A 27,145-nucleotide genomic window follows, 5' to 3' on the forward strand; every position below is an offset into this window, starting at 1 on the left:
GAACAAGAGGTCAACACATTTCCTCCAAATCCCCTTTAATGTGGCAAGGCCAAATGACAAACAAATTAGAGGAGGAAGGAGAGAAGCATTGAAATCAAAGTTAGTGGTCTCTTGCAAACTAAATTTTTTCACGACAAAAAAATATAGGGGAAAGGACCCAGTAGTTGAGCATGTTCCAATTGTTGTGAGGGTTGTTGATACCTTTTGTTCCAAAAATTGAACAAATAAAACCTATTGTTTGAAACAAAAAATATCAATTTTTGTTAGGAAATGTACCAACAGTTGTTTGAAATGTACCAATAGTTGTTAAGAAATGTACTAATATTGTAAAAAGTAACCAATCAAGTGATGCCACATCGGCTGCACAACTATTGGGGTCTCTAATGCACGCCTATTGGTCTCACTTTTTTTTGGGGCTGTTTTGGACACCTTGGCAAAAAGCATGCTGATGTGGCATCATATTTGATGATGTGGCCCTGAAACCTTAGTTATAAGCAGGGGACTTGCCAAGTAAGCTGCTGTAAAAAAATCGGAGTGATTCGAAATTTCCAAGTAAGATTTTGAGAAGCGTGAAGTTAGGGTGCACGACTACTGGGTCCTTTCCCCTATAGGCAGTGAACACAGCTTTTGTATCTGTTTTTCTTTCAAACCCGTAACAAATCCGAAAACTCTACAATATTTTTATCACAAGCGCGGGCGAACCAATTTAAAGCTTGAAGGCTGCGAGCACAGGTTTTGCTTCCGTTTTTCTTTCAAACTGCCATAAATTTGAAAGCCCTAAAAACCCTAATAACAGACGAGCCATGGAGCTCAATACCAATCTAGAAATCGAGAAGACGGTCTTAGGAATTCTCGAAAATGCAGACATGAGTGACATGACGGAGTACAAGCTTCGAAGAATAGCGGGAGAAAAGTTGGGGCAGGAACTTTCAGATACCAAGTCTAAGAAATTGGTGAGGAGTATTGTTGAAAGCTTTCTTAGGTCCAAGAACAGTGAAGAAGAGCAAGCTGCTGAGCAAGTAACAGTCGAAAAAGAGGACGAGGAGGTGGAAGAAAAAGAAGAAAAAAAGGCGTCTAAAAAACAGCAGAAGAAAAAACAAGTTCAGTCCGAGGAAGAGGAGGAAGAGGAGGAGGAGGAAGAGGACGAGCGACCTGTGAAGAAACAGCGAAAGGAAAAATCTAAAGAGAGCGGCGCCGCGCAGAAAATCAGCACGGATGACAACGGTGATCTAGTTATTTGCAAGGTAAGAAAATTTGTCAACAATTGTGAAAATTTCATTATTTCTCTGCTTAAAATGGCTTAGGCCAGCCAGGGTTTTGGTAATTCTGGCAATTGCTGCTGAATTTACACTTTTATTTTATTTTATTTCAATTTCCATTATATGCTCTGATAAAATGTCATAGCAAAGAAAGTGTTAGGGTTGCTGTAAATGTAATTAGACTGTGATGACTTTCAGAACAATCAGAATTCTGAGACAATGAATTTATACTGTTAGTATTTGATTTAAAGAAATATAAAACTGATTTTATTTATGTCTTATCAGTTTGCCTCTGCAGATACGAAGACCAAGCAATTATATCTTCTACGTTCACCACATGTATCGTATATATTTTTATTCAACAAGGGTGGCGGATATATATCATTTGTCTTCATTGGATCGTGCCTCCACAGGGGGTCGCGATCCTATGTGGAACCACGTGGTTCCACATAGGGTCGTGACCCTTGTGTGGAGCCATGATCCTTCTACACCGGCGGGATTACTTAAACCAAACATAACAATAACAAACTAGTATGTTAGTTTAATACTAAATTAAATCGCAAGTATAAAATCGAATTTCTGGGCGCTAAAACAGATTACGATTTTAGAGTTACGACTGAGACTAAATTTAACACTCCCTCTTAGTCTTAGGAGTATAGACCTAAAACTTAATTTAGCTCAACACTAATCTCATGATAATTAGATCAAAATCTCATGATAATTAGATCACCTAGGTGTGAAGAATCAGCGTGTGATTCTAAGGATATACTCACTTTGATATCCCTGTTTTAAGTATCAGCCTGTGATACTAAGGATATACTCACTTTGATATCCCTGTTATAGTATGTGCACTGACATTAATCCACTTACATAATGTTTACTATAACTTATCATATTACTGATATTCAAATTGTTTGATTTTCAGTTTATATGATCTTCCAAACATTTATAAGATCGTCACCTTACAATGTTAAAATACAAGTGTTCATTAACTAAAGAATCTTCATCCTTTAGGAATGAACAGAGGGAAAGGTTACATAATACATATACTCAAGTATATGACCAAGAAGTTTACATAATTTTAAATATCAATTACATTTTAACCATACCAAGATACCTCCTGAAGTGATCAATTTTCACTCTTGCTAGGGGTTTGGTGAGAATGTCAGCTGTCTGATCTCCTGTATTGACATATTCCAGTCTTATTACCTTTCTCTCTGTCATGTCTCTTATATAGTGATATGGGATCTCAATGTGCTTGGATCTATCATGAAAAACTGGATTCACTGAAAGTTTAATGCAGCTTTGATTGTCACAATGAATGATAGTAGGCTTCAGACTTTCACCAAACAGTCCTACTATCAATTTCCTCAACCATACGGCTTCCTTAGCTGCCATGGATGCAGCTATATATTCAGCTTCTGTGGAACTCTGAGCTACGGATGATTGTTTTCTGCAGATCCAAGATACCATAGCTGATCCCAAGTTGAAACAGCATCCTGAAGTGCTCTTCCTGTCTATCACGCTTCCAGCCCAGTCTGAATCAGAGTATCCATTTAGGTTCAATGCAGTGTGTTCATAATGCAGTCCATAGTCCAAGGTACCTTGTAGATATCTCAATATATGCTTTATTGCAACCAAATGTATTTCTTTGGGTTCAACCATGTGTTGGCTGAGTGCATTTACTTCATAACATATATCAGGTCTGGTATTGACTAGGTACATTAATGATCCAATAATCTGTCTGTATAATGTTGGATCTGCAAATTTGGAATCTGCTATAGCTTCTTTTAGTTTATGTAGGTTTGTTTCCATAGGAGATGACATTGGCTTACAATTCATCATTCCAAATCTCTTCAGAATGTCAATGGTGTATTTACCTTGATTTAGATAAATACCATTTGGTTTTTGCCATACTTCTAATCCAAGGAAATAATGGAGTAGACCTAAATCCTTCATCTCAAACTCTGAAGCTAGTTCCTGTTTGCATTTTGCAATGAGATGATCTTCGCCTGTAATTAATAAGTCATCTACATATAATATGAGTATCAACATTTCACCTTTGATTATTTTGAAATACAGATTTGGATCAGCAATGTTTTGAGAGAAACCTATCTCTAATAAGTAACTGTCAATTCTTTCGTACCATGCTCTGGGAGCTTGTTTTAATCGATACAGTGCTTTCTCTAACTTGCATACATGTGTTTTAGCATTATTTACCTCAAATCCCTCAGGTTGCTCTAGATATACTTCTTCTTCAATTGTTCCATTCAAAAATGCAGTTTTTACATCCATTTGATGAACTTTCCATCCTTTAGATGCTGCTTTAGCCAGGATTGTTCCGATAGAAGTGTATCGTGCAAATGTTTCTTCATAGTCAATTCCTTCCTTTTGTGAGAAGCCTCGAGCAACAAATCTTGCCTTATGTTTTTCTATACTGCCATCAGCAGCATGCTTAATTTTAAAGAGCCATTTAGAAGATACAACTGATTTTCCTTTAGGTCTAGTCACAATTTTCCACACATCATTCTTTAAGATAGATTGATATTCCTCAATCATGGCATCCTTCCATACTTGCTGTTTAAGAGCCTCTACGACACTTGAAGGTTCAACATTTATGAGGTCTGTCATTAGAGTAACATAGCTAGAGAACTTTGAAGGTCTTTTGCTTTCTCTAAATGTTCCTCTAGGCGCTGCAAAGGATTCTGCTTCCTGTATTGTTTTAGTGGCCCATAGTGGTCTCTTCCTGGGATTCTCTGTTGTAGTGTTCTCAAGTTCCAAGGTGTTATCCTCAGGATGCTCCCTTTGAGTTTCAGAAAGAGAATCTTCTTCCAAATTAATGGAATTAGTTGGGATTTCAGGTGTGATGGAACTCCTTGTTTTGTTAATAGCTATATCTTCCTCAAATATGACATCTCTGCTTAATTCTATTTGTCTTTGACCAGGGATGAATATTCGGTAGGCTTTAGATGTTTCACTATATCCTATAAAAATCCCTTTCTGTCTAGTAGGTTCTAATTTAGTTCTTTTCTCCTTAGGTACATGAATATAAACAGGACATCCAAATATTTTGAGATGGCTAATATCAGGTTTAATTCCAGTAAAGACTTCTTCAGGAGTTTTGTCACCAATATGAGAGTGAGGACATTTGTTTTGAATGTATACAGCGGTATTAGTGGCTTCTCCCCAAAGTGCAGTTTCTAGGTTTTGATCTAACAACATAGCCCTTGCCGCTTCTACTATTGTTCAATTTTTTCTTTCAGCAACCCCGTTTTGTTGAGGATTGTAGGGTATAGTGAACTCCCTCTTAATCCTAGCATCTCTACAAAACTCTTTAAATACTTCTGATGTGTATTCCCTACCATTGCCAGTCCTAAGAGTTTTGATTTTCCTACCAGAGTGATTTTCTGTAATAGATTTGAACTCTTTAAATTTCCTAAGAATATCTTCAGATTCTTTACTTTTAAGGAAATAAATCCAAGTTTTCCTAGAAAAATCATCTACAAAGATTACATAGTATAATGCTTTTCCTAGTGATGGTTCAGACATAGGCCCACATAAGTCAGAGTGAACTAGTTCTAGTACTCCTTTAGTTTTCCCTGACTTGCAGGGAAAAGAGCTTTTAGTGTTTTTCCCTAGTGCACATCCTTTACAAACCTCTGAATGAATTTGCTTTAGTTTAGGTAGTCCTGTGACTAATTTCTCCATAGAGGGTAGAGCACGAAAATGTAAGTGCCCTAGTCTTCTATGCCAAATTTCTGCTTGGTCTATGACTTCATGAAGTAAGGTTTGATTTGGCTCATTACACAATTCATATAGGTGTCCTTGTCTGTAACCAATCACTTGTGCTCTTTTGAAGGTGGATGTTTTTGGCCATGTCATTACCTTTCCTTCTATGAATGAGACTCTATATCCATCATCCTCAAGTGCAGAGATAGAGACTAAGTTCCTTTTGATGCCTGGTACAAATAGTACCCCGGTGAGTTGGATTGAGATTCTAGACTTCAGTCTGATTGTACATGTCCCGACACCATTTACAGGATGTGCAGAGTCATCCCCTATTGTTACCTCTTCATTTGATCCCTCTTCCATTGAGTCTAGTAATTCTCTGAATCCGGTGACATGTCTTGACGATCCACTGTCTATCACCCAAGTGTTAGACTTGTTTGAAGCTTGACTTGATAGTGCTGAATATAATACAAACTTCTCAGATTCAAGTTCTGTGTTCCTTTCTACTTTGGCGAATGATGCCTGCTGTTTTACTTTATCAGGACAATTAAATGACATGTGTCTGTACTGATCACATCTATGACGTTGGATTTTTGACATGTCTTTCTTATGAAAGCTTTTCCCATGATGGGATTTTCTCTTCTGGAGTTGGTATTCAGAATGTGGAGGTCCTCATCTTTAGTTTTGTGATTTCCCCCTTTCATTTGCCTTGACTCTTCAAGGAGGCAGTCATCCCTTAGTCGATCAAATTCTGTAAATTTATCCCTTGCATTTATGCCTTGTTTGAATGATTCCCAGGATTCAGGTAATCCATCTAGAGTAATCATTGATAGTTCTTGCTTCTCGACATGATAATCAAGTTTTTGCAATTGATCTCTGAGTGAACCTATCCTCATGAAGTATGAGTTTATTGTTTCACCTTTATTTATACTTATGTGGTTCAACTGTCTTTTTAGAGCTAGGGTTTTGCTCGGATTGTTTATCTCATACGTCCTTTCAAGGGTTTTGAACATTTCATAAGCGTTGTCATATTTTAATATAAGTGGTATTACGTGATCCCTTACTGCATCTATCACGATTTTTACAGCTTTATCATTTCCTTCATTCCACATAGTTTTCTCAGGTTCGTCTGCAGGTTCGGGCTTGTCTTCTTTTATGAATTTGATTACTTTGTTCTCTTTTAATACTATCATAATTCTGACTTTCCAAGCCACAAAATTTGCTGCTCCTTCGAGTCTGTCCTCGAATCTGATTGTGTTCGCCATTTTAGAAATCTTCAATTTGATATGTCAACTTCGCTTTTAGTCTATTCGGATCTTAAGTAGTTAGGCTCTGATACCATGTAAATGTAAATAGACTGTGATGACTTTCAGAACAATCAGAATTCTGAGACAATGAATTTATACTGTTAGTATTTGATTTAAAGAAATATAAAATTGATTTTATTTATGTCTTATCAGTTTGCCTCTGTAGCTACGAAGACCAAGCAATTATATCTTCTACGTTCACCACATGTATCGTATATATTTTTATTCAACAAGGGTGGCGGATATATATCATTTGTCTTCATTGGATCGTGCCTCCATAGGGGGTCGCGATCCTATGTGGAACCACGTGGTTCCACATAGGGTCGTGACCCCTGTGTGGAGCCACGATCCTTCTACACCGGCGGGATTACTTAAACCAAACATAACAATAACAAACTAGTATGTTAGTTTAATACTAAATTAAATCGCAAGTATAAAATCGAATTTCTGGGCGCTAAAACAGATTACGATTTTAGAGTTACGACTGAGACTAAATTTAACAGTTGCTTTGTAAATAACTGCAATTTTTCAGTATTTGCTCTCATAAAATTGCATACTCTAGCAAGGATTAAAAGATTACTTTGGTGAACACAGTTTGGTTTGATAAAATGGCATATAATAGTAAGTGTTATGGTTACCGTGGCAATCACTGCTTAATTCTGGAAAGCTGAATCTAAAAATGGGAAATTGGCACATGAACGACAACTCAAGCATCAATGCTGCAGTTGAACATTGAGTCATTCATACATATGTTCCATGGGGATGTGTCCCCTGATAATTGCTACTGTTCCTGCACCGGGGACGTTTCAGGGACACGGAGTTGGGTAGAATATGTACCTTGTGGTGGCTAGTACAAAGAATATGTAATATGCTCCCCTGATTTTTTTTTGAAAGTGTTGAAGCTGTTTGTGGTTATTTTGTGAAATGACATACCATGTGTAAGATAAATTTGCTGGTTGGTTGCATTTTCAGAATCAATTCGTTTGTGTTTCATGATCATTGGGAAGAACAAAAAACGGAAATAGACATATCAAATAAACAAAGTTCAAAGCAATGATAGCATTATCTATTGCTGTTCTTCTCATTACAAACTGAAAATTGAATGATTTTCAAAACATGACAGACCTGTAACTTTGCTCAGAATTGATTTTCTTTCAGTCATCATCAATCTGCAATATTCTCTTGGAGCAATCACATGCTGGTTCAGGATTTATCTCCTTTCACCCAACCAAATCATACATTGGAACGCCAAGATGAATTATGGAGTTGTGCTAGGTACATTATGCCTTCACTAAGACTAAAATGACACTCGGAATTTCTGTCCCTTGCCAAAAGGAAGCGCTGAAGCAGCAGGGGCAATTTTGCCATACAAATATTCAAATTTCAAACTCCCTTCAAATCTGCTGTTAATAACTTTGTCCACCTTCTAGACCCTTAGGCGCCTCAATTAGGAGATATTGCAGCCCTCAAACAGTACTAGATGCCTCCTTATATCCACACGTGCTATAAGGAAGGCGAATGGCCTTCTATTGGGGGTGATTTGGAATAGAAAATTCAAATTATCTTCATAAACCCCAAATGACTTGTCAAAAGGAGTTGCTCAGCTAAGGCCAACAAGATAATCCGATTCCCAGAATGAAATAGGACTTATTTTCGGAGATATGAGCAAAAATGTGAATCTCAGGGTAGCTGGAAATGTATGGACAGCACTGGAAAATAGTCCACAAAATTTCTAAACTCACACAACAATCTAAAATTCAAAACTACATGCCAAAACAATGAACCCTATACAAAATCTTGTAAATCTTCATTTTCTTCAAAATCCTCATCACCAAATCTCAGTAAATCACTGAAAACTGACTGAAAATCACAACCAGCTAGAGTGGATCTTGCAGCATTGAAATGAGACCATTTGTATAGAGTTTTTGTCCTCAACAATTTCAAGAAGAACTCCTCAGGTTCATTTTAACATCTTGTTATGTGTGCAATTTCAAAGTGAGAGATTAATAGCCCAACTCTCAATAAATAGACTTGGAGGGAGAAATCAGGGCAAATTCAAATATAATATTCTTTCAAAAAATTCCCCCAAATAATTTGTTTAAACAACTTATGTCTCTCAAGCTAGGCACCCCCTTTTTGGAGACATGCTTTATGATAACTTAATCTTTTAAGTTATAGTATTCAAGTCTCTCTTTTGGAAAACTTAAGTGAGAAATATAAAATATTATTTCCATCACCTTAGGTAACTTCGCCATGGCAACAAAAAAGATAGCATTTCACATAGAAGCGGAGTTGGAATTGAAACCAATGGCAAGTGCCCGAAATGGCACTTACTAAAAATAGTATATGCCAAAAATGGAATTGCTGTTGAAACCCTCTGAAACTGAAAGCTCGAGTTCTCCACAGAACTTTGGGTCCCCTAACCAACTCCGAATAACCTACGGGAACTCAGGAATAGGCTAACGGGAAGCACAACTGACTAGGTACGAGAAGGGGACATTACAAAATGTCCTGGGTATTGTACAAGAATGGCAGGGTATGGCAGGGGACATGAGGCAATCCCCTACGACTCAGCCTGTAAAAAATGCAAATTTAGAAATAAAAAACCGGAATAAGTAAATCACAGCAATGTTTATATAACATGGAAATTATTGTTGATCCAAGTTGCCAGTTTGGGTTCGGGTTCAAGAATCCGGTTCGCTGGTTCGGCAAAATTTTGAAAATGGGTTTTGGGTTTGTTAGTACCAAATATATATATAATGCAGCCTAGAAGCATGAATCGAGATTCGAATATACATAGCATCATATACTTCAAGTTTAATATCAAAATAATAATATCGAGTTCAAGTTTCATTGTTTCAACAATTGGAACTTTTAACTTTTATGTTTTAATTAGCAAATGGATTCTCTAAATCATCATCATCATCATTGACAATAGATGATGTAGGAACATTAGATGAACCACAAGCAATGCCAGTGCTACTTGCAGTTTGCACTTGCACTAATAGTGTTCTTGCTTTCCGATTCCTCAAACGCAATATGCTGAAAAGTGGAAGCATCCAAGTCAGTATGCACTGGCTCTATATCCCACATTGTAGTCATGTTGTTTGTGTGAAAGGAGACGCAACACCAAAACAAGGTTGAGGGTAGCACCCCTCATGGGGGTTTGAGGGTGAGAGAGAGAGAGGTAGAAAGATAGGTCTAGATCTTGGGGGAGAAGAGAGAGTGAGATAGAGAGGTAGAGAGAGGGGATAGAGGAAGAGTGATAGGGAGAGAGATAGGTCTAGAGTTCAAGGCAGTTAAAGTGAGTGAGGTAGAGAGAGTGAGAGAATGTTGATAGGAGCCTGCTAATTATTGAAATTTGACTAAGTTTGAAAATTTATAAGATCTAAGAGAGAGAGAGAATGCTGATAGGATCCTTTGCTGATTATTGAAATTTGACTATCTGAAAATTTATAAGATCTTCTAAAACCTAGAATTTGCATTATAACTCCTAGAGATCTGAAATCACTCTTGACCATCTTGCCAATATATACATGAAATATAACTTAAGTATAAGACTTATACTTCAATGTTATATTTCATTCTGGGCAAGTCCGTGTGGGTCTCGTTTCTATGGTATTAATGGTCACTTTTAGGGTTCCCATAGCGTTGAAGTCAAACTGGTTGCTAAAAAAGGTTTAAAATTGCAAATTTTTTTTTCTTTGCGTCTGGGCATCTGGGTTCATCTAGGACGAACTAGGCCCCAAAATGGGGCACCCTGCTCGAACCCGCAGAGGAACTGAACTCAGACCTGAACCGGGTTCAAATCGGACTTGGATCTGGCACCTCAGGGGATGGACCCTGCAACATATTTGTTGACTAAGAATAGAGCGTTTTCCATCTCAATTGAATTTACAACCCAAGCTATTAATATAAATTAATTTTTTAATTTATTGACATGATATCCTGAAAGTTCAAAATTTTCATGTTATGGATCTATATGTAGCAGAAGGAGGTTCAAATTTCTCTGATTCAATATTTATGTAAGATGATCTACATGTAATGGTTCTAGAAGGTTACTGAATTGTCTTTAATCAATGCTGTAAAAATCACTAGCTGACTTTATGCTTTCTCAAATGAAGAGAAAGCTGGCTGTAAGCTTTTACCATTGCAGGTCTTCAGAAAATATTTTTAGAAACAGTAAGTCAACAGGATAATACACCAACTTGTCTGACGACAATTTTCTAAGACCACAACAGTTTTCCATAATATGTGTATTAGCAATATATTTTGGAATCATTACCATTTACTAATGATGATTATTACTGCTTATATTGTAGAAATGTCAGTATCTTCAGTGTCAGTCTGTCAGAGATCATCTTATGAAATAGATATTCTCCCTCAGAATGAGACCAAAAAATTAGATATTGTGTAGTATTTAATGTTGTACGTATTCATTGAAAAACCAATAGTTAAAACATGGGGCTGAGAAGAGAAATATTCTAACCCAACAAAGCTTATAATTCAGTTTGGCTCCTTTTATCATTCTATGACTCTATCCTGATATACATGCTTTGTAAGATGCATCTATGGCCTCAACATGAATATTAGATAGTACTTCTTGATTTTCAAGTTCAGTCAAGTTCAATATTTAGTTTAAAGAGATTGAATCTAATAGCCCAAAGAGATAGTATGTGCACATTGGTAATGAAAGCTCAAACAGACATTGAAATGTTGTTAATTTGAATGTCAGCTTGTGATTTCTCAATTCAGTTCTCATGATATGGTTATATGATGAATATGGAGAATGCCTTATCATATGAATATTAAAATATTTAAAATTGTCTATATTTTTATACTTTCCCTATTTGTGTGTGATTCTGATGTGAATTCTCAATTGCTCTAATGTTATGTAATATGCTTCTTTATTGTAAATGATGAATGCTTCATGTAAACAATTGAAATTTCTTATTTTTAAAAAATTTCTGTATTTTTAATTGCCTTCCTCTGCCAGATGTGCATTACCCTATCTCCTATTGCCCCCATCCTGTATACTCTTTGGAACATAGGACGATTGTCATTGCAAATTCAACACATTGTATTTACTTTTTAAAATTTAAGCTGCTTTTATTTTTTGTAAGTTTTTTAATAGCTATATGAGAGTTACAACACCAAGGAAGAGTCACCTAATTCATATTTTTTGTAAGTTTTTTAATAGCTGTTCCTTTGCTTTATCGAAAACCATGTCCATGTTCTTGCTTTCCCCAGTCCCAAAAACAACGAAATGTTATTAAAAAGAATTAGGTGCTATTAAAAAGAATTAAGTAACACAAAAAACAATTAGGTGCTATTAAAAAGAATTAAGTAACACATGGAGAAGTTACTTGTGTTCTATTTTTCTATTGTCACATCTCAGAAATGTTGTCTCCAGTAATTTGATATGAGAGTTACAACACCAAGGAAAGAGTCACCTAATTCATTTTTTTTGTAAGTTTTTTAATAGCTGTTCCTTTGCTGTATCGAAAACCATGTCCATGTTCTTGTTGTCTCCAGGTTTACATTTACAGGTTTTATTCACAGTTACAAAAAATATGAATTAGGTGCTGTTAAAAAGAATTAACACAAGGAGAAGTTACTTGTGTTCCATTTTTCTATCGTCACATCTCAGAAATGTTGTCCCCAGTAATTTGATATGAGAGTCACAACACCAAGGAAGAGTCACCTAATTCATATTTTTTGTAAGTTTTTTAATAGCTGTTCCTTTGCTGTATCGAAAACCATGTCCACGTTCTTGCTTTCCCCAGTCCCAAAAACTCAGAAAAGCATTAATAAAAATATGAAAAATGTAATGAGCCTAATATGTACAAAGGTCTATACAGAGATGTGAAGTTGTCATTTTTTGGTTATAATTCTTGTGACAGGTATTAGGTCTCAAATGTAAGGTCTTTTTTCTTCCCCTTGGTTTGATTGATAAAAACTATGATTCTTTCTAGATAAAATAAAGAATTTTGGATAATGCACATGGTATAGATTATGATAAGCTCCACACCTATAATAATGGATATAATGTAAAGAATAATATAGATCTCACACAACACGAGATGTTCATGGGCCAAGATGCTCTAATATCCAAAATATACAGAAGCAGAATAAACCTTTGAGGTAGGGTAACACCGTACAATACTTCTTACAGAAAAGCCACTACATGCTATATCTCCAAGAGATCCAAAATACAACATCATACTTCACACACATCCTTACAATGATAATCACCTTCTTTATGTAGACCTCCGCCTAATAATACAATGGAGGGGTAATCCTAATGAAGGCCTACTCATCACTTGATATAATTAGTTACACGAGTTATCCAGATGATATAATTAACTTAAGGGATGTGCGCCACATGTTGGCATCTCCATCCACCTAAATACATTCTAATGTCATATTCCTAGGCTAAGTCACCGGGTTCATCGAATTTCAAGGTTGGAGTTCGAAATTCGGCAAACATTTAAGAAATATATAAAGTTCATTAAAATTCGTTGCCAAATTCGTATGGAACACTTTGAATTAGGTTTTTTTGACAACAAAGTTCCTCCTCCTCGCGGCTAGGGCACAATATATTTCTGCAAGGCATGACGACAGAACGGTGGGTGAGAGGAGTGTTTTGCGCAAGGAGCTACGCTACCATGGGATCACAAGTGTTAAGCATGCCGTCGAATAGAAACCTACGAATTTGAGCTAAGTCGACCATGACGGCCACGAACCTTGCGACTCTCTCCATACATCATTGCACTCTTTTGGTGTCTCCTTATCCCTAGCGGACAACACTTTTGTTGCTGTCTTCTTGAAGTCGTGATGATCCTCTACGGGCCGTTGCGATTTCATCTGCAGTTTTTAAGTTTTCTTATATATAGTTTTTTTTTTTTGCTCGGTTTATATAATAGTTATTTTAAAGCTTTTCTATAGTTTAAATTTTTTTAAAACCTATATTTTATATTTTAATAATTTACGTTCATTAAAAAATTAATATTACTCTATTTATACTAACATTTAATATATTTAAATTTAATATTATTTTACTTATTGTTTTAATATTAATATCCAATAATTAAATATTTAATTTTATCAACTTAATATAATATTATTTTAAACTTTAGTATTTATAAATTATAATTTTGTAAGTATATTACTTATATTTAAAAAATAAAATTACATAAGACGAATTTAATGCCGATTTTTTTTTTGAATTTTTACTCGTGCCGAACTTCATTCAAATTTTATGGTTGCCGAATTCGAATTCGAATTCGAACCTGGTGACTTAGTTCCTAGGTACATAACAGACTAGATCACTATGAGCTGATCATTTTGTGGCAGGGCTCGCTTTCACCAGAGTCCTACAGTTGCAGTGACATATAACATGCTTTACATCCTAGCACAGATGGTTCCTGTTTTAGTTAAATTATTCCATGAAACAGATGTATATTGAAATAATCACTAATGTGATTTATGCTCACCGATTATGAGATTAACACTTCTAACATTATATAGGTACTATTTCTTCTGCTCTTAACTGGTGCTCTTGTTGGTAGAATTGTTATGTCAGTTTCATTGTTGAACATTGAAACGTCAGATTAATAAAATATGATCAACTGATAACAGGGTATCTTGCTTATCTATTCTAAGTTGTAGGTTAGGGTTTGGGTTTGCAATATGGCAGGTTTTTTTTCCCTTGGGTTCAGTACAGCCAGGTACAGCAAAATACTTATAATTTGCAAAAACCAAAAACAAAAACATAATTAATTTTTACCAAAACGTATTTATAGTGAGTATAAACTGTTGTAAAAATACCATATGCTGTGGCAACTATTACTGTCATAATTCTTTTATAATTTTTTTTTTTTTGATCGGCAAACGGGTTTATATTGCATAATAAAAAATATACATCATCCAGTTTTCAGAAAAACCAAGTTGAAAGTATAAGTGCATTACCAACAATGTCTGCTCTATCTAAAACTGCTGGTCCTAAAGTCTCTGCTACCCTCCCCATATCATGATACAAATATTTAAATAGCTTTAATCAAAAAGTATTTAAAACAAACATGACAAGGTCCAAAAGTGCTGTGCATTCATGAGACAGAGACAATCTCCTTGCCTTTTCCACTGGATGCTTTGGCCTGCTCCATTCCTTCTTCCTCATCTTCAGTGTCGTCATCGTTTTCCTCAGGAGGAAACCCAATCCATAGTGTGCACCTGGTCTGCCTTGTTCTCGCCTTCCTCGGACGTCCCCTTTTGCGTTTGGTTGGTGTGGAGCTTCCCGATGGGGAGGGTTTGACCTCAAGGCCTCCCCACTTCGACATTTCCATCCTTTAACTCCTGCTTCTCCCATGACTTCAGAAATTCCTTGACACCGTGCAACCCTATCTGTGCAGTGGCGTGTCTAGCCTCCTTGTTCATGAAATAGGGTCGCAGTGGAGGTTTGAAGTCGCTTGCATATAGCCAGATGCCGTTTGGACACATGAAATCCGCACCATCCCTGGTCATTCGTAGAAGCTCTCCAAGCCACCACACCACTCTTCTTGTACACACCCCCGAGTTATCCATTCGGCCTGGTCTTTACTCTCCAACTCCAAGCACCACGCCACGAACATGGAAGCAACCAACGTTCGTCCGATATTTGTATTCACCCCGCATATATTCATCTCCAAACACAATCTTCACACGTGTAAGAAAGGTCTGTTCTTCAAAGAGGAAGATGTTAGTCAGTCTCTCGTCTGAGATCGACCCCTAAAACGCGATCATTGTCCGTGTGGCTTTGAGAGAGAAATTCGGCTTCATGATGCACTTCTCCACTTTCAGTTTGCCTGAGAGATGTTTACAATGAAGTATTCATCTTCCCTCAATTATCTCTTTAAGTTCGGCTTGCCCAAGAAGCTAACCCAACCATCTCCGCATTCTATTGAGGCAAATAAATGTATTGTTGCCTTGAGGCTGGCAGAAATGAATGTTGGAGACATTGTTTATTTCCACATGTGTTAGTAGGTGAGCTTCGCTGCCATCTTTTAGCTTAGTCTGTTCAGTTTAAAATTGCTGCCAAGATCGCTGTCGATTTGATGCGATATCGTATCTGCCCACATCCAACTTGGCCACCTTCCGTCCTTTTTCATTAATGGTTACCTGCACGTCCGCCTTTTCATGGCTTTCTTACCGTTTGAGTTGGCAGGGTTAGAAGGTATTGAAATCATCTATCCGTTGGGAGGGAGTATGTCCCACTTGACCTTGCCAACATGTAACTCAAAGGCCTGGTTGGCACATTCGTCAGCTTCCATATTCCCTTCTCTTAAAGTATGGGAGATTTTGAAGCTTTGGAAGTCATTGAGAAGGCCTCTAATCCTCTTGATCTCCTTGTCTATTCTCCAATTGTGAGCTTCACCTCGGATTAAAGCCTGCGTGAATATTTGAGAGTCACCTTCCAGGTGGAGCCTCTCAACCGCTAATCTTTTCCCTACTTGAATTGCCAAAGAAGCAGCTTTAACCTCCGCTTCATTGTTCGTGCCTTGATTTAAGCGTAGTTTGCATCTAGCCAGTGGCACTCCATTACAATCTTTGGCAACGCACCCTGTGCTAGATGGTCCTAGATTACCCCGAGATGCGCCATCAAAATTGATCTTGATCCAACCCGGTTCCGGTGGAATCCAAAGAATAGGATTCACTGTCAATTGAGGAGGATTAACCCTTAAAGACCCATTAATGAGTTATTTTTATAAATTTTTAACAAATAGGCTATTTCTGTTGTAATATTTTTATAAACCGTAAACTCTGGCAGGTTATTTCTATCCAAAAGCTGTGGACATCTCTGTCGTTTGTGCTGGAAAGGTTATTTCTGTCATAATATTACCTGGGGAAAGAAACAAGTATATTAAGATAAACTATTCTCTTCTCTGTAACAGATTATTATGACAACTATTCTTTGCTCTGCAACATAATATATAAATATAACGAATATATTATGACAGATAATTCTCTGCTCTGCTGTGCTTGTTTGGCCTTATCCCTGTGATCAGTTGTCCCCCTCTAGATATACCCTACTACTGTGATCAGTTGTCCCCCGAGGAGATTTAAACTTCCACACTTCCTCAAGCATTGTGCTAAAGATATACCCTATTGTGGGTCTGTGAAAAGCACAGATGGATACTGGGTAAAGGCAGCGCTGTCCCTTGCCTGTATCTGAATCTGAACTGGACCTAACCAATTGCTGTGTGAAACTGCCAAACCTGGGTAACATAGAGGTTTCTAATAACTGCTGTAATTTTTCATTGAGCATGCACTGGGGAAGGTCTAATAGATTACTTTCATAACGCAGCAATATATTTTGGAATGATGGTTGTATATACTTTGTCATTATTTTTATTAATCTGATTATTAATTTATTTAAGATAATTTGTCTTCTAATGTTTCGCATTTATTATGGTTATAGTTGACAAGCAATATATTTTCTTATAAGAGTGGGGGGGCTTTATAGCACCAGACAATTTTTTTTTTTTTTTTTCGACTCTTTCTTTACCTATGGGTTGTGGACTCTTTGTTTTGTAGCTTTCAGATCGACGGAGTGTAACTATTCAAAACTTCCGAGGACAAAAGTTAATATCTATCAGAGAGTTCTATGAGAAGGATGGGAAGCTGTTGCCGTCATCTAAAGGTGTGTGATTACATCAGAAATTTTGTATATTTTTAAAATTTTGGGATCCCACTTTTGTCTCTAGTTGCCGCTATTTAAAATGAATTATGATGTTTGAATTTTTATTATCATGAATCTAATCAAGATCTGATAGCATAGATATCTTTGTGAAAGATTAATATTGTTGATTACTTTTATTCCTGTTGGTTATGTCAACAGAATGAGTAGTTCATAACCATACAGAAATTAAGATTAATTGTCAAGTTTCTAGTTACTTTGACTAGTTTAGCTTGTATGACCTTTGCAACAATTATGTGTGGTTTTTATGATTGGGCTTGGGTATTTGGCCAATTTCTTTACTTTACTTAACCATGACTGCAATAGCCTCTTCTTCACTAAGAGTTGTAATGTCCCCCTTTGGCACTTAACCAATTCGTGCACATTTAGCCAGTTTCCAAGACTTCCGAAGGCTAATTGGTTAGTTAAGGAGAACTCCAACGTTCTTGGTGAAGCATTTGATCAGTCTTGTAGAGCAATTGTTCTTGAGTTTTATTTCAGTTGGTTAGTTGGAGAGCCCTTTGATGCTTTTGAAATTGATTTTCGACCTTTTGGGTGCTCTCCAAACTTCTTGGAGTAGGCTAGAAAGTCACTTGGTTTCATCCGATCATTGTCCCTAGTCTTCAACATCATTGTGGCATGATCAAAATTGCAAAATTATATCATTTAGGTGCTTTCTGCAATCTGGATATATTATTAATTTACTGAGCTATTAAATTAAATATTTCACTTAAGTTTTCTAACTTTAGAAATATTAAAAAGGACAACTAAGTGTAATAGCTCATTTTGCATGTCTTGAAAAGTTATTTCTAATGGATGTCTCAGAAAAGGGACTTTATTCATGAGAAAACATTATTATTCCTCAAAAAGGTGAAAAGTGCTCCATAAAGTTAATTATTTATTTTATCAAAGGAGTTTTGGAGCAAATAAGGAAAATATTAATATTATATTGCTTCAAATAGGTTATAAAAAGGGGTTGACAGCTCATTGCTTGGGTTGTTGATGAATTTGATTTTGCTTTTGTATTTTGGAGAGAACTTATGTTTTTCCCAAAAATCCTCGAGGACAAAACCTTCTTGAGTTTGTTGGTTTCGGTGGTGAAAGATCCTTCCTAGTTGGTTTATGGTGGTTTCACTTCAGAAGTCACATTGGAGTTTCAATGGAGTTTGTTGTTTTCTAAAGAGACTTAGAGGTTTGAAAATTTATTGGGTTTTATTAATTATCTCTTGTAGAGATTTTTAGAAGTTTTCTTGAGGGCAAAGTTGGAGGCTATTGGCAGGTTGTATATCTTGCCTGCAAGTCTTCCTTATTGCTAGCTATATCTATTGGTGTGCATATTTTGAGTACTATATCGCAGATTCTTTGGATTGTGGAGACTAAAAGATAACAATTGTAGGCCATACAAGTTTAAGGAAGGCAGATTGCTGATTTGTGTGGGTTGTACCATGTAATGGGCTGCTTGTGAGGGTGGCATGAGGATTTTTTAACCTAGGCACTCCATTTTTTTGGACTTTCCTTGTTGATAGGAAGCACCTTGCTGTTTGGAGGATAGACTGGATAGTTGAACAGAGTTTTGGATTGAATTTTTGATGTTATAAGTTTGTGTATTTGTTTTTCTCATACTTTAAGTTATATTTCATGTATATTGTCAGAATGTTTGAGATGGGTTTCAGATCTTTAGGAGTTACAATGCAAGTTTTAGTTCTGGAGGATCTTACCAATTTTCAGACTCAGTCAAATTTGAGTGATCAAAAATAGTTCTTACTGTGCTTTTGATGTGTTTTTCAGTTTGGATATGACAATCAGACAGCAACACCAAGTGATATCAGACTTGAATCAACATAATATTCATCATTCATCAAGGTATATTGTTGTTGTTTCAAGTTGGGTGGTTGTCCTTCGTGTTGGGCATTGCTTGGTGGTGTTTTCTGTAGCGTTTCCCAATAGAATAGTGCTCCATAAAGGTAATTATTTATTTTATAAAAGGAGTTTTGGAGCAAATAAGGAAAAAAAAATATTCTATTGCTTCAAAAAGTTATAAAAAGGGTTTGAGGGCTCATTGTTTGGGTGGTTGATGAATTTAATTTTGCTTTGGCATTTTGGAGAGAACTTGTGCTTTGAGGATGAAACACTCTTGAGTTTGCTGGTTTTGGTTGTGAAAGATTTCTATAGATGGTTTATGGTAGTTTCACTTTAGAAATCACATTGGAGTTTCAATGGCTTTTGTTTTTTTTGCAAAGGCTTAGAGGTTTACAAATTTATGGGTTTTTTTAATGATCTTTTTTAGAGATTTTTAGAAGTTTTCTTGGGGGCAAATTTGGAGGTTATTGGTAGGCTATACATCTTGCTTCCAAGCTTTCATGTTGTTGGTACTTGGCCATACCTATTGGTCTGCATATTTTGAGTATTGGATCACAGATTCTTTGAATTAGGGAGACTAAAGGACAATAGTTGTAGGCCGTTCAAATTTAAGGAAGGCAATTGCTGATTTGTGTGGGCCATACCATGTAATGGTCTGTCTGTGAGGGTGGCATGAGGGTTTCCTAACCTAGGTGCTTACTTTTTTGTGGGCTTTTCTTGTTGGTAGGAAGCGTCTTGCTGTTTCAAGGATAGTATAAGTCTGTTTCAAGGATAGAGTTTTGGGTTGAACTTTTGATGTTATCATGATTCAGGAGGTCACACATTAAATGAACCTTAAGTATAAGTCTGTGTATTTGTTTTTCTTATACTTCAAATTATATTTCATGTATATTGTTAGAATGTTTGAGATGGGTTTCAGATCTTTAGGAATTACAACACAAATTCTAGTTTTGGAGGATTTTACGAGTTTAGTCAAGTTTCAGTGGTCATTAGTTTTCGATGCGTTCTTAGTGTGGTTTTCATTTGGTTATGAATCTTATGATAGACAACAACAAGAAGTGATGTCAGATCTTAACCAACATAATATTCATCATTCGTCAAGGTTAATTGATGTTGTTTCAAATTGGGTGGTAGTCCTTCATGTTGGGCATTGCTTGGTGATGTTTTCAGTTGTGTTTCCCAGTATATTAGCACTGCAATATTCATATCAGAACTGTAGCAACTGTACCGGCCATCAAAGAATGTTTCCAGTTCAACATTTGATCATCCTACACATCTAGGCAAGGTATAATATTGGTATATTCAGTTTGGTGATGGTTTTATGTATTTGGGCATTATGGGAAAGTGATTTCATTTGTATTGTATTGTATTAGCACTTGTATCAGCTTTGTAAACCTTATCAACATTTATAACAATATAGATATGATTGGTTGCATGTTTACGTTGAACTTTCATGGTGTCAAAAAAAAATAAAAATAGTAGGGCTAGTAATTACAATGGTATCAGAGCTGGTGATCTTACCAACCTATTAGTTAAGACTTGTTGCAGTTCAGCCGTTGCATAATAGAGTTTCAGTAATTGTTTGTCAGTTTCAGTGGCTTCTTTGCAGTACCACTTTTTGAGAGTTGCTAGAATAGAGTTGAAAAGATGTCTACAGTTGATAAGTCTACATGTGAGTTGATGCAAGAACTATTTAATCTGATGGACCTAGACATTTAAAAGGGAGTATCTAAAGATAGCTGCCAAACCCAAACATATGGAATCAAGTATGAAAAAAGATGAGCAAAAGTTTCCACATCAGAAATGTGGATCCCAAAATTGCAATAAATGAAGAAACTAGTAAAAAGGAAGAGTTAGAATAGAAGATTCTAGAACCAAAAACAAATGATAATGAAGCTGAGGTTTCAAAAGCAATTGTAGAGGAAGAGTACTTGAGAACTGTTGTGACCTAATCACACATCATCCCATTCCAAATGGGTATCCCCTACTTTTTAGGTCCTGTTGGTCTTTTGGTTTTGGTTCTTTAAGTCTTTTTGCAGCAATTCCTTTGGTCTCCCCGGTTTGCAAATTGTTTTGATGAATTCTGGTCAAGTCTGCAAGTCGTTTGAGTAAATTTGGCTCTTTGGAACCTGTTTTGCCTATTCTAGGGTTTTGCCTTTCAGACTTAGATTTTGTTGATTTTTTGTAAATAGGAAACAAAATAAAAGGTGAATTCTAATTGCCAAAGGCAACATTAGAATTCATTATAAATAGGGCTGGGCCCTATTCCAATATTATGTGAATCTTTATAGGGCTGGACCCTATCCTTATTGTATTATGTCCAAAACTAAAGGCCACACCTAGTCAAACGTATGGACCCAAAGTCATATCATTTAGCATGTAACTTAGGCGCCAAAGATAGGACCCATATGTGGCGTGTAAACTAAAATATTGTTTGGCGCCAAAAGTTATTGAGCCGACCCAAAAGATGGGTCTCACATCTTGCATATATATACAAGCAACAATTGCAAGTCATTTAAACGATTCATCAAGGTGAAATATCTCTCTGCTCTATGCGAACTTCTTCAGTCATATGTGCGAATTATCTCAGCTAGTAGGTGCAAAGTTATGCAGAAAAGGTGTGAGATTATTCTTCTAAGGGTGTGAACTGTGTGTGCACTTGGAGCACAAATCTCATCTTCCAAAGGTGCGAACTGTGTATGCACTTGGAGCAGCCCAGGTGTGAAGAAGTGCAGATGGATGTGCACTTGATGCACACCTTGGTGCGGGCTGGTGCAATGCAAATCAGTGCACATAGAGTGTAGTGCAGGCAAGTGCAGATGCAAGGATGAAGGGCAGATCGGTGCGCACTTGGTGCAGACTTAAGGTGCGACTAAAGTGCAGATTTGGTGCAGACCTAAAGTGCACCAAAAGTGCAGATCTGGTGCGGATAAAAGTGCAAATCTAAGACTATCTTGTGTGCAGACCTAGCCATCAAAGGAGCATAAAACAGATTGCTGTTTGATCATCTTCATCAGCCCTAAGAGATAAGTGTTGTACTTAGAATGTTACATCTAATTTATGATCAGATCTGAGGATCACTTCATGCTGGGTTTTTCCTCCAAGAGGGAGGTTTCCCAGGGTAACTTGTGTTATGTGTCTGTTGTTTCATGCATTCAACTTCTACTATGTTTGTTTAAATGTTCATTATTAATCATTTAACCTACAGGTTAATATAAGCTGGAAATTAACATTATCAAAGATACAATTCTGATTTTTGTTCTTACTGTTAATCTGAGATTTTAAAATCAACAGATTTGAGGTCTTTCTCTTAAGGTTTTGGAAAATCTGAAAGTTACAATGAAGAGCGAGCTCTTCAAGGAAGCTACCAGTGAAATTTGAGCGAATTTTGAGCACTTACTATTTTTAGTAAGTCTATTTTTAGCTAAGATACCAGTTCTTGGGATTTTAGGTTGGGTTTGGGTCTTGGTTCTTGCTCGGTCTTAGTTCTCCTCGGGTTCTCCCTGGGTTCCACCCGGGTCCTGCCCAGGTGGAACCCCGGCGGACCCAGGAAAACCTAGGAGAACCTAGGCCCGTGTGTTCCCCAAAACGAGGCCCACGGGTCATAAAAACACAAAAAACAATTAAAAAACACTTTTTAAAATAATTTTTTTAACATGATATTAGGCTATAACTATTATTGATTTCATTTGCGATATATGAATATTTATTGGCATTGGCAATTATGGATTTATGATTTATCATTTATGTATGGAAAGTCACATTGTATATTTCATTTTTGTATGGATTGTATCATTGTAATAATCAATAATGGTAGTGATAGTTTATTAAATATATAATTATATTTTATAATATTGATGTTTGAACATATATATATATATATATATTTACGGACGTACCCATACCCAAGATTTTTTTTTTTTTTTTTGCTGAATCCGTGAATTCGTACCCGAACTAGTAACTTAGATTTCTAGTTTCACTGCGTCCCAGATTGGCCTAATTTTGCCAAAAATCAAACTTACTATTTTTAGCAGTTTCTATTTTTTAGTAAGTTTCTATTTTTAGTAAGTGTCACACTATCCCGGTTTGCCCAGATATGATGTTTTGAAGTACTTACTATTTTTAGTAAGTCTATTTTTGGCAGGTTTATTGTAGTCAGTGGTCTCGACACTGAAGACAGAGCATTCTTGAAAATCCATTTCTAAATCCGGAATGTCGAAAAGTAGACAGTTGATCAATGAAAATGGCTAAATATGAAATTCTTTCCTGAAGTATGGAAAATCATTCTAAGGCAGAGAAAAATCCATTTCAAATCCAAAAATGGCATCCAAATCTGGAAAGGTGAAAAAATGGCCAAGTCAAGGAAGAAAATCAAAAAATCCTTACAATGGCAAAAATGCATTCCTAGTAGAGGATGGGCACTAGATGAGGGTCTTGGAGGAATTTTCCTCCAAGACAAAGAATCCTCCACAACACATAAATGACGCCCAATTAAGGGTATAGAGCACCAAACCTAAGGCATGGAGGAAAAGCAAAGAATTCTTAAATTCCTCCACACCATGAAAACAACGCTCTAGGATAGGTTCATGGCGCCAGAATTAGGTGATGGAGGAATTCTCCTCCAAGTGTGAAATTCCTGTAGCATGTGGTTTTAGTGCTTTAGCTTGGAGATAGGGCGCCAAACAAGGGGTGTGGAGGAAACTTCCTCTAAGTGCAAAATTCCTTCACTTAGTGAAAATTATGCCCAAGTTAGAAACAAAGTGCCAAATGGACCTCAGGGAGGAATTTTCTTCCCTAGTCAAGAATCCTTCACACCATGGAAAATGCGCTCCAAGTAGAGGATGGGTGCCAAAGTGAAGTGGTGGAGGAATTTTCCTCCAGGCCAAAGAATCCTTTACCCAGTCAAAATTCCACCCAACTTGGAGATAGGGCGCCAAACAAAGGGTGAGGAGGATTCTCAATCCTCCCTCCAAAGAGCAAGTTCCTGCATGGGGTGGTTTTAGGGCCCAAGATTGAGATGGAGTGCCAAAGTGGTGCTTAGGAGGAAAAGTGTGAACATGAATGAATTCCTCCACAACATGGAAATGGCGCCCAAACCGGATGTAGAGAGCTAGAATGGTATAAGGAAGGAATTTTCCTTCCTATACAAAATTCCTCCATCATGGTGATTTAGCGCCTAGGTTGGAAAGGTAATGCAATTCAAAGCAAAGAGGAAAATTTCAAAGTTTTCAATTTTTTTTTCCCAAGGATAGAATTGAGGAAAGAATTCAAAGCAAGGAAGAAATTCAAAATTTCTTTCCAAGGAGAAGAATTACGTCGAGAATGAAGAAATTCCAAGGCACAGGAAAAATTGACCAAGAGAGAGAATTTTCTCTGTTGAATATCAAAGCTCAGAATGGAAAAAAAATCCTAAACATAGGAAACATGACTGATTGATCAAAAATGTCCTTTAGGACCAGATGAACTCTAAAAGCACAAAAAAATTCTTTTAGGATGAAAAATTCTCTCTCCAACAATTTTCTTGCTCCAAAAATTCAAACGAACAAGATTTCTTTCCAAGTGGATAAATTTGTCAAAATTCTTTCAAGGAAGGAAAATCTTTCAAAATATCCTTTTGAATCCAATATGGAAAGATTTTAACAATAAGTGAGTTGGCAACATGCAAAGGGAATATTCCGCATTTATGATGCATAACTTAAGAAATTATGGAAATTTCCATTTTCGAACTCAACATTGATGGTGGGACCCGTTTGCATGGCGAGTTGTTAAGGGAAACATGACACATTTTAAATGTAGGTGCTTAGTTTAACCTCTCGCCGACTTAGCAACTTGGTAAGGAAATTCTATTTAAACGACGGATTGGAATTCATTTATCACGTAGGTTTTTGGAGAAATTTGAAGTTGGAGAGAGGTAAAGAAAAGTTAGAAGCGAAGAATTTATTTGTTACTAAGAAGTTCCTGTTCGCGGAGGTTCTATTTTATTCCAAATTGGGAATTTACATGCTGGAATTCCTTCGTCATCAAATTATCAAATTCCTTATGATGATTTTAATGTTAATTTATTTTGTTTAGGAGGAATGGCAGAATCTAGCAAGGCTGTAAGCACTTCCTTGTAGGCTGTTGACGTGTATTTTGTACACAACCAAACACAGAATAAAATACCCAAATGGTACCTTATCCTCTCTTGATTAAAGTCTCTAAATGCTGAAGATATCGCGAAAAGGATCAATCAGGATGACTTCAAGGTTCTTCGTTGTAGGATCTCTACGTTTGGATAAGCACCAGTGGTCGTTGTAAATGCTGTTTCTTCAAGGGGTCTTACGCACTTTCTGAGAAAGCTTGTCCGTGTCACTCTCTTTTGATTTCAAGAACAGGATTTTCCTAATACTAACAGATTCTCAAAAAATAGCAAAAGATAAAGGTTTCCAGGGATGAATGCTAATCTAATCCTAAGAATGACTCAATGTAGGCTAGACTTGGTAAGATTCTACCAATTTCAGTATTGCCAAGGAATTACAACTCTACTGGAATTGATGTGATCTTCTAAGGTAATTAGTGATTTTCAAATCATCAAGGACTATAGATACTATCATAAAGATACATATCAATATTTCAATAATGATTGAATGTTCAAGCAATCTCAATATCTCCAGTTGACCACACAAGGCGTCCTTACAATCAGTAAGAAGCTAGTGGTTTGGATATGAATCTCACCAAAGATCAAGCACAGCACTTAGTCCTTCAAACTTAAATACTACTTCGACTGAGAATGATTCAAGAAGATAAACAACCATGAAGATAGCCACAAGCATTGCAATAAAACACCATAACTTCAATATTTTATTGATCTCAAAAGCCAAATAGACAACAATTGTTCAAAATTCTCTCTTCACTACTCAATCTTGCTACACAATAACTTTCTTCTCTCTAAGCTCTTCTAATTTCTAATCTCTCTTTCTAATCTCTAATGACAAAATGAAAATGAGTGAGGGTATATATAGCATCCTCAATTACAATGAATGGCCAAGATCAAAAGAAGATCAATGGTTGAGATTTTGACACCTAAACCCTAATTAGGGTTTGTTACAAAAAGTTTCCCATTTAGATGAACATTATTAAATGCATAGAAAAATATTTATTTGGCACAAAAGTCGAGGAAACATAGACCAATGAGAATTAAGATGCTACATCATCCTATAACAACCTTTCTTCTAGAACTTTGTTCCCTTTCCTATGCTCTTTCTTAGCATATCCAACGAATCTGGACACAATTCCTTCAATCTTAGCAATAGGAATCTCAGGTTGATTCTTCAATTGTTCCTCCAAGTGAATGACTTGGTCAAAAGCCGTGAGAAGAGCCATTTCCCATCCAGGTTCACGTTCTTTGATCTTCTCAATCAGGAGCATGGTAGTGAACATCAGGTCTCGTTGCTCATCTGTGATGACATTCTCTTCTTTGCAAAAGATGACCTTGACTCTATCCTCCAACTCTTGGATGTCCACATCTGTCTCAATCTCGATCCACCTGCCAAGAATGGTACACAATACTTCAAACACCTTATCTTGAATTGGATGGATGATACCTTCAACTTGACTGCATTTGGTGCTGATGTCCTCAAAAAGGACCTCTTTCATCTGGAGTAGAGCTGACCACTGTAGTAGGTTATGAGTTCCTCCATCCATTATCTTTTCTTGTGCCAGGATCCGTCTTGGTGTTTGTCTTATTACTTGCAGGACAGGAATGATAACATCTCTAGTGTGAGCGAAAGCAGCTATAGTTATCATTAGATTATTAATAATCTCAAGGACCTGGATAGCTTGATGAATTGTCTTCATCATTCTTGTTGCAAATTCAACAGCTACCGTGTGGGATTTATCAATCCAAGAGCTCATAAGCTGTACCAAGCTTTTGACCCTTTCTGCTTTGCCAACCGATTCGAGAGGAAGTGCTTGTAAAGGAGATACTGCTGGATCCTGACGTCTCAAGGGCTGATTGAGATGACTAAGATAGCCTCTCCAAGCACCGACCTCTCTCTCAAGTTTCCTATTCTTCTCCATTTCTTCCTTAAGTTTGTCTTTAAGTGCTTCAAATGAATCGGTTGCTTCTTCCATTGCTTGTTCAGTAGTGAGTGGACCAAGCTCAAATGTTTCTAAGTCATACTCATCTGCAAGAATCTCACCTTCATACTTGTCCACTGCTGGTGTAGCTATTTGCAATTTCCTGGATCTTGTCTCATCTCTTATCACCTTGGACATCTTTGTGGCCTTCTTCTTTT

At 36.6% G+C, this 27,145-nt stretch overlaps 1 protein-coding gene across 3 annotated transcripts in view; it reads left to right on the forward strand.

The window, feature by feature from the left end:
• The first annotated feature begins 612 nt into the window (after positions 1–612).
• The window catches only part of LOC131061732 (RNA polymerase II transcriptional coactivator KELP), a 111,532-nt gene continuing 84,999 nt past the window's right edge, over positions 613–27,145 (forward strand). For 2 of the 3 annotated variants that reach the window (XM_057995543.2, XM_057995542.2), the window contains exons 1-2: positions 613–1,244; positions 16,868–16,973. In XM_057995543.2, coding sequence (XP_057851526.1) covers positions 804–1,244; positions 16,868–16,973 — 547 coding nt within the window. In that variant the 5' untranslated portion in view covers positions 613–803. Of the gene's footprint in view, positions 1,245–16,867; positions 16,974–18,797; positions 18,873–27,145 lie in introns of all 3 variants that reach the window. The other variant, XR_009371803.1, reaches the window with a different exon arrangement.

Source organism: Cryptomeria japonica, chromosome 3 (genome assembly GCF_030272615.1).
Source record: "Cryptomeria japonica chromosome 3, Sugi_1.0, whole genome shotgun sequence".
Taxonomy (NCBI): Eukaryota; Viridiplantae; Streptophyta; class Pinopsida; order Cupressales; family Cupressaceae; genus Cryptomeria; species Cryptomeria japonica.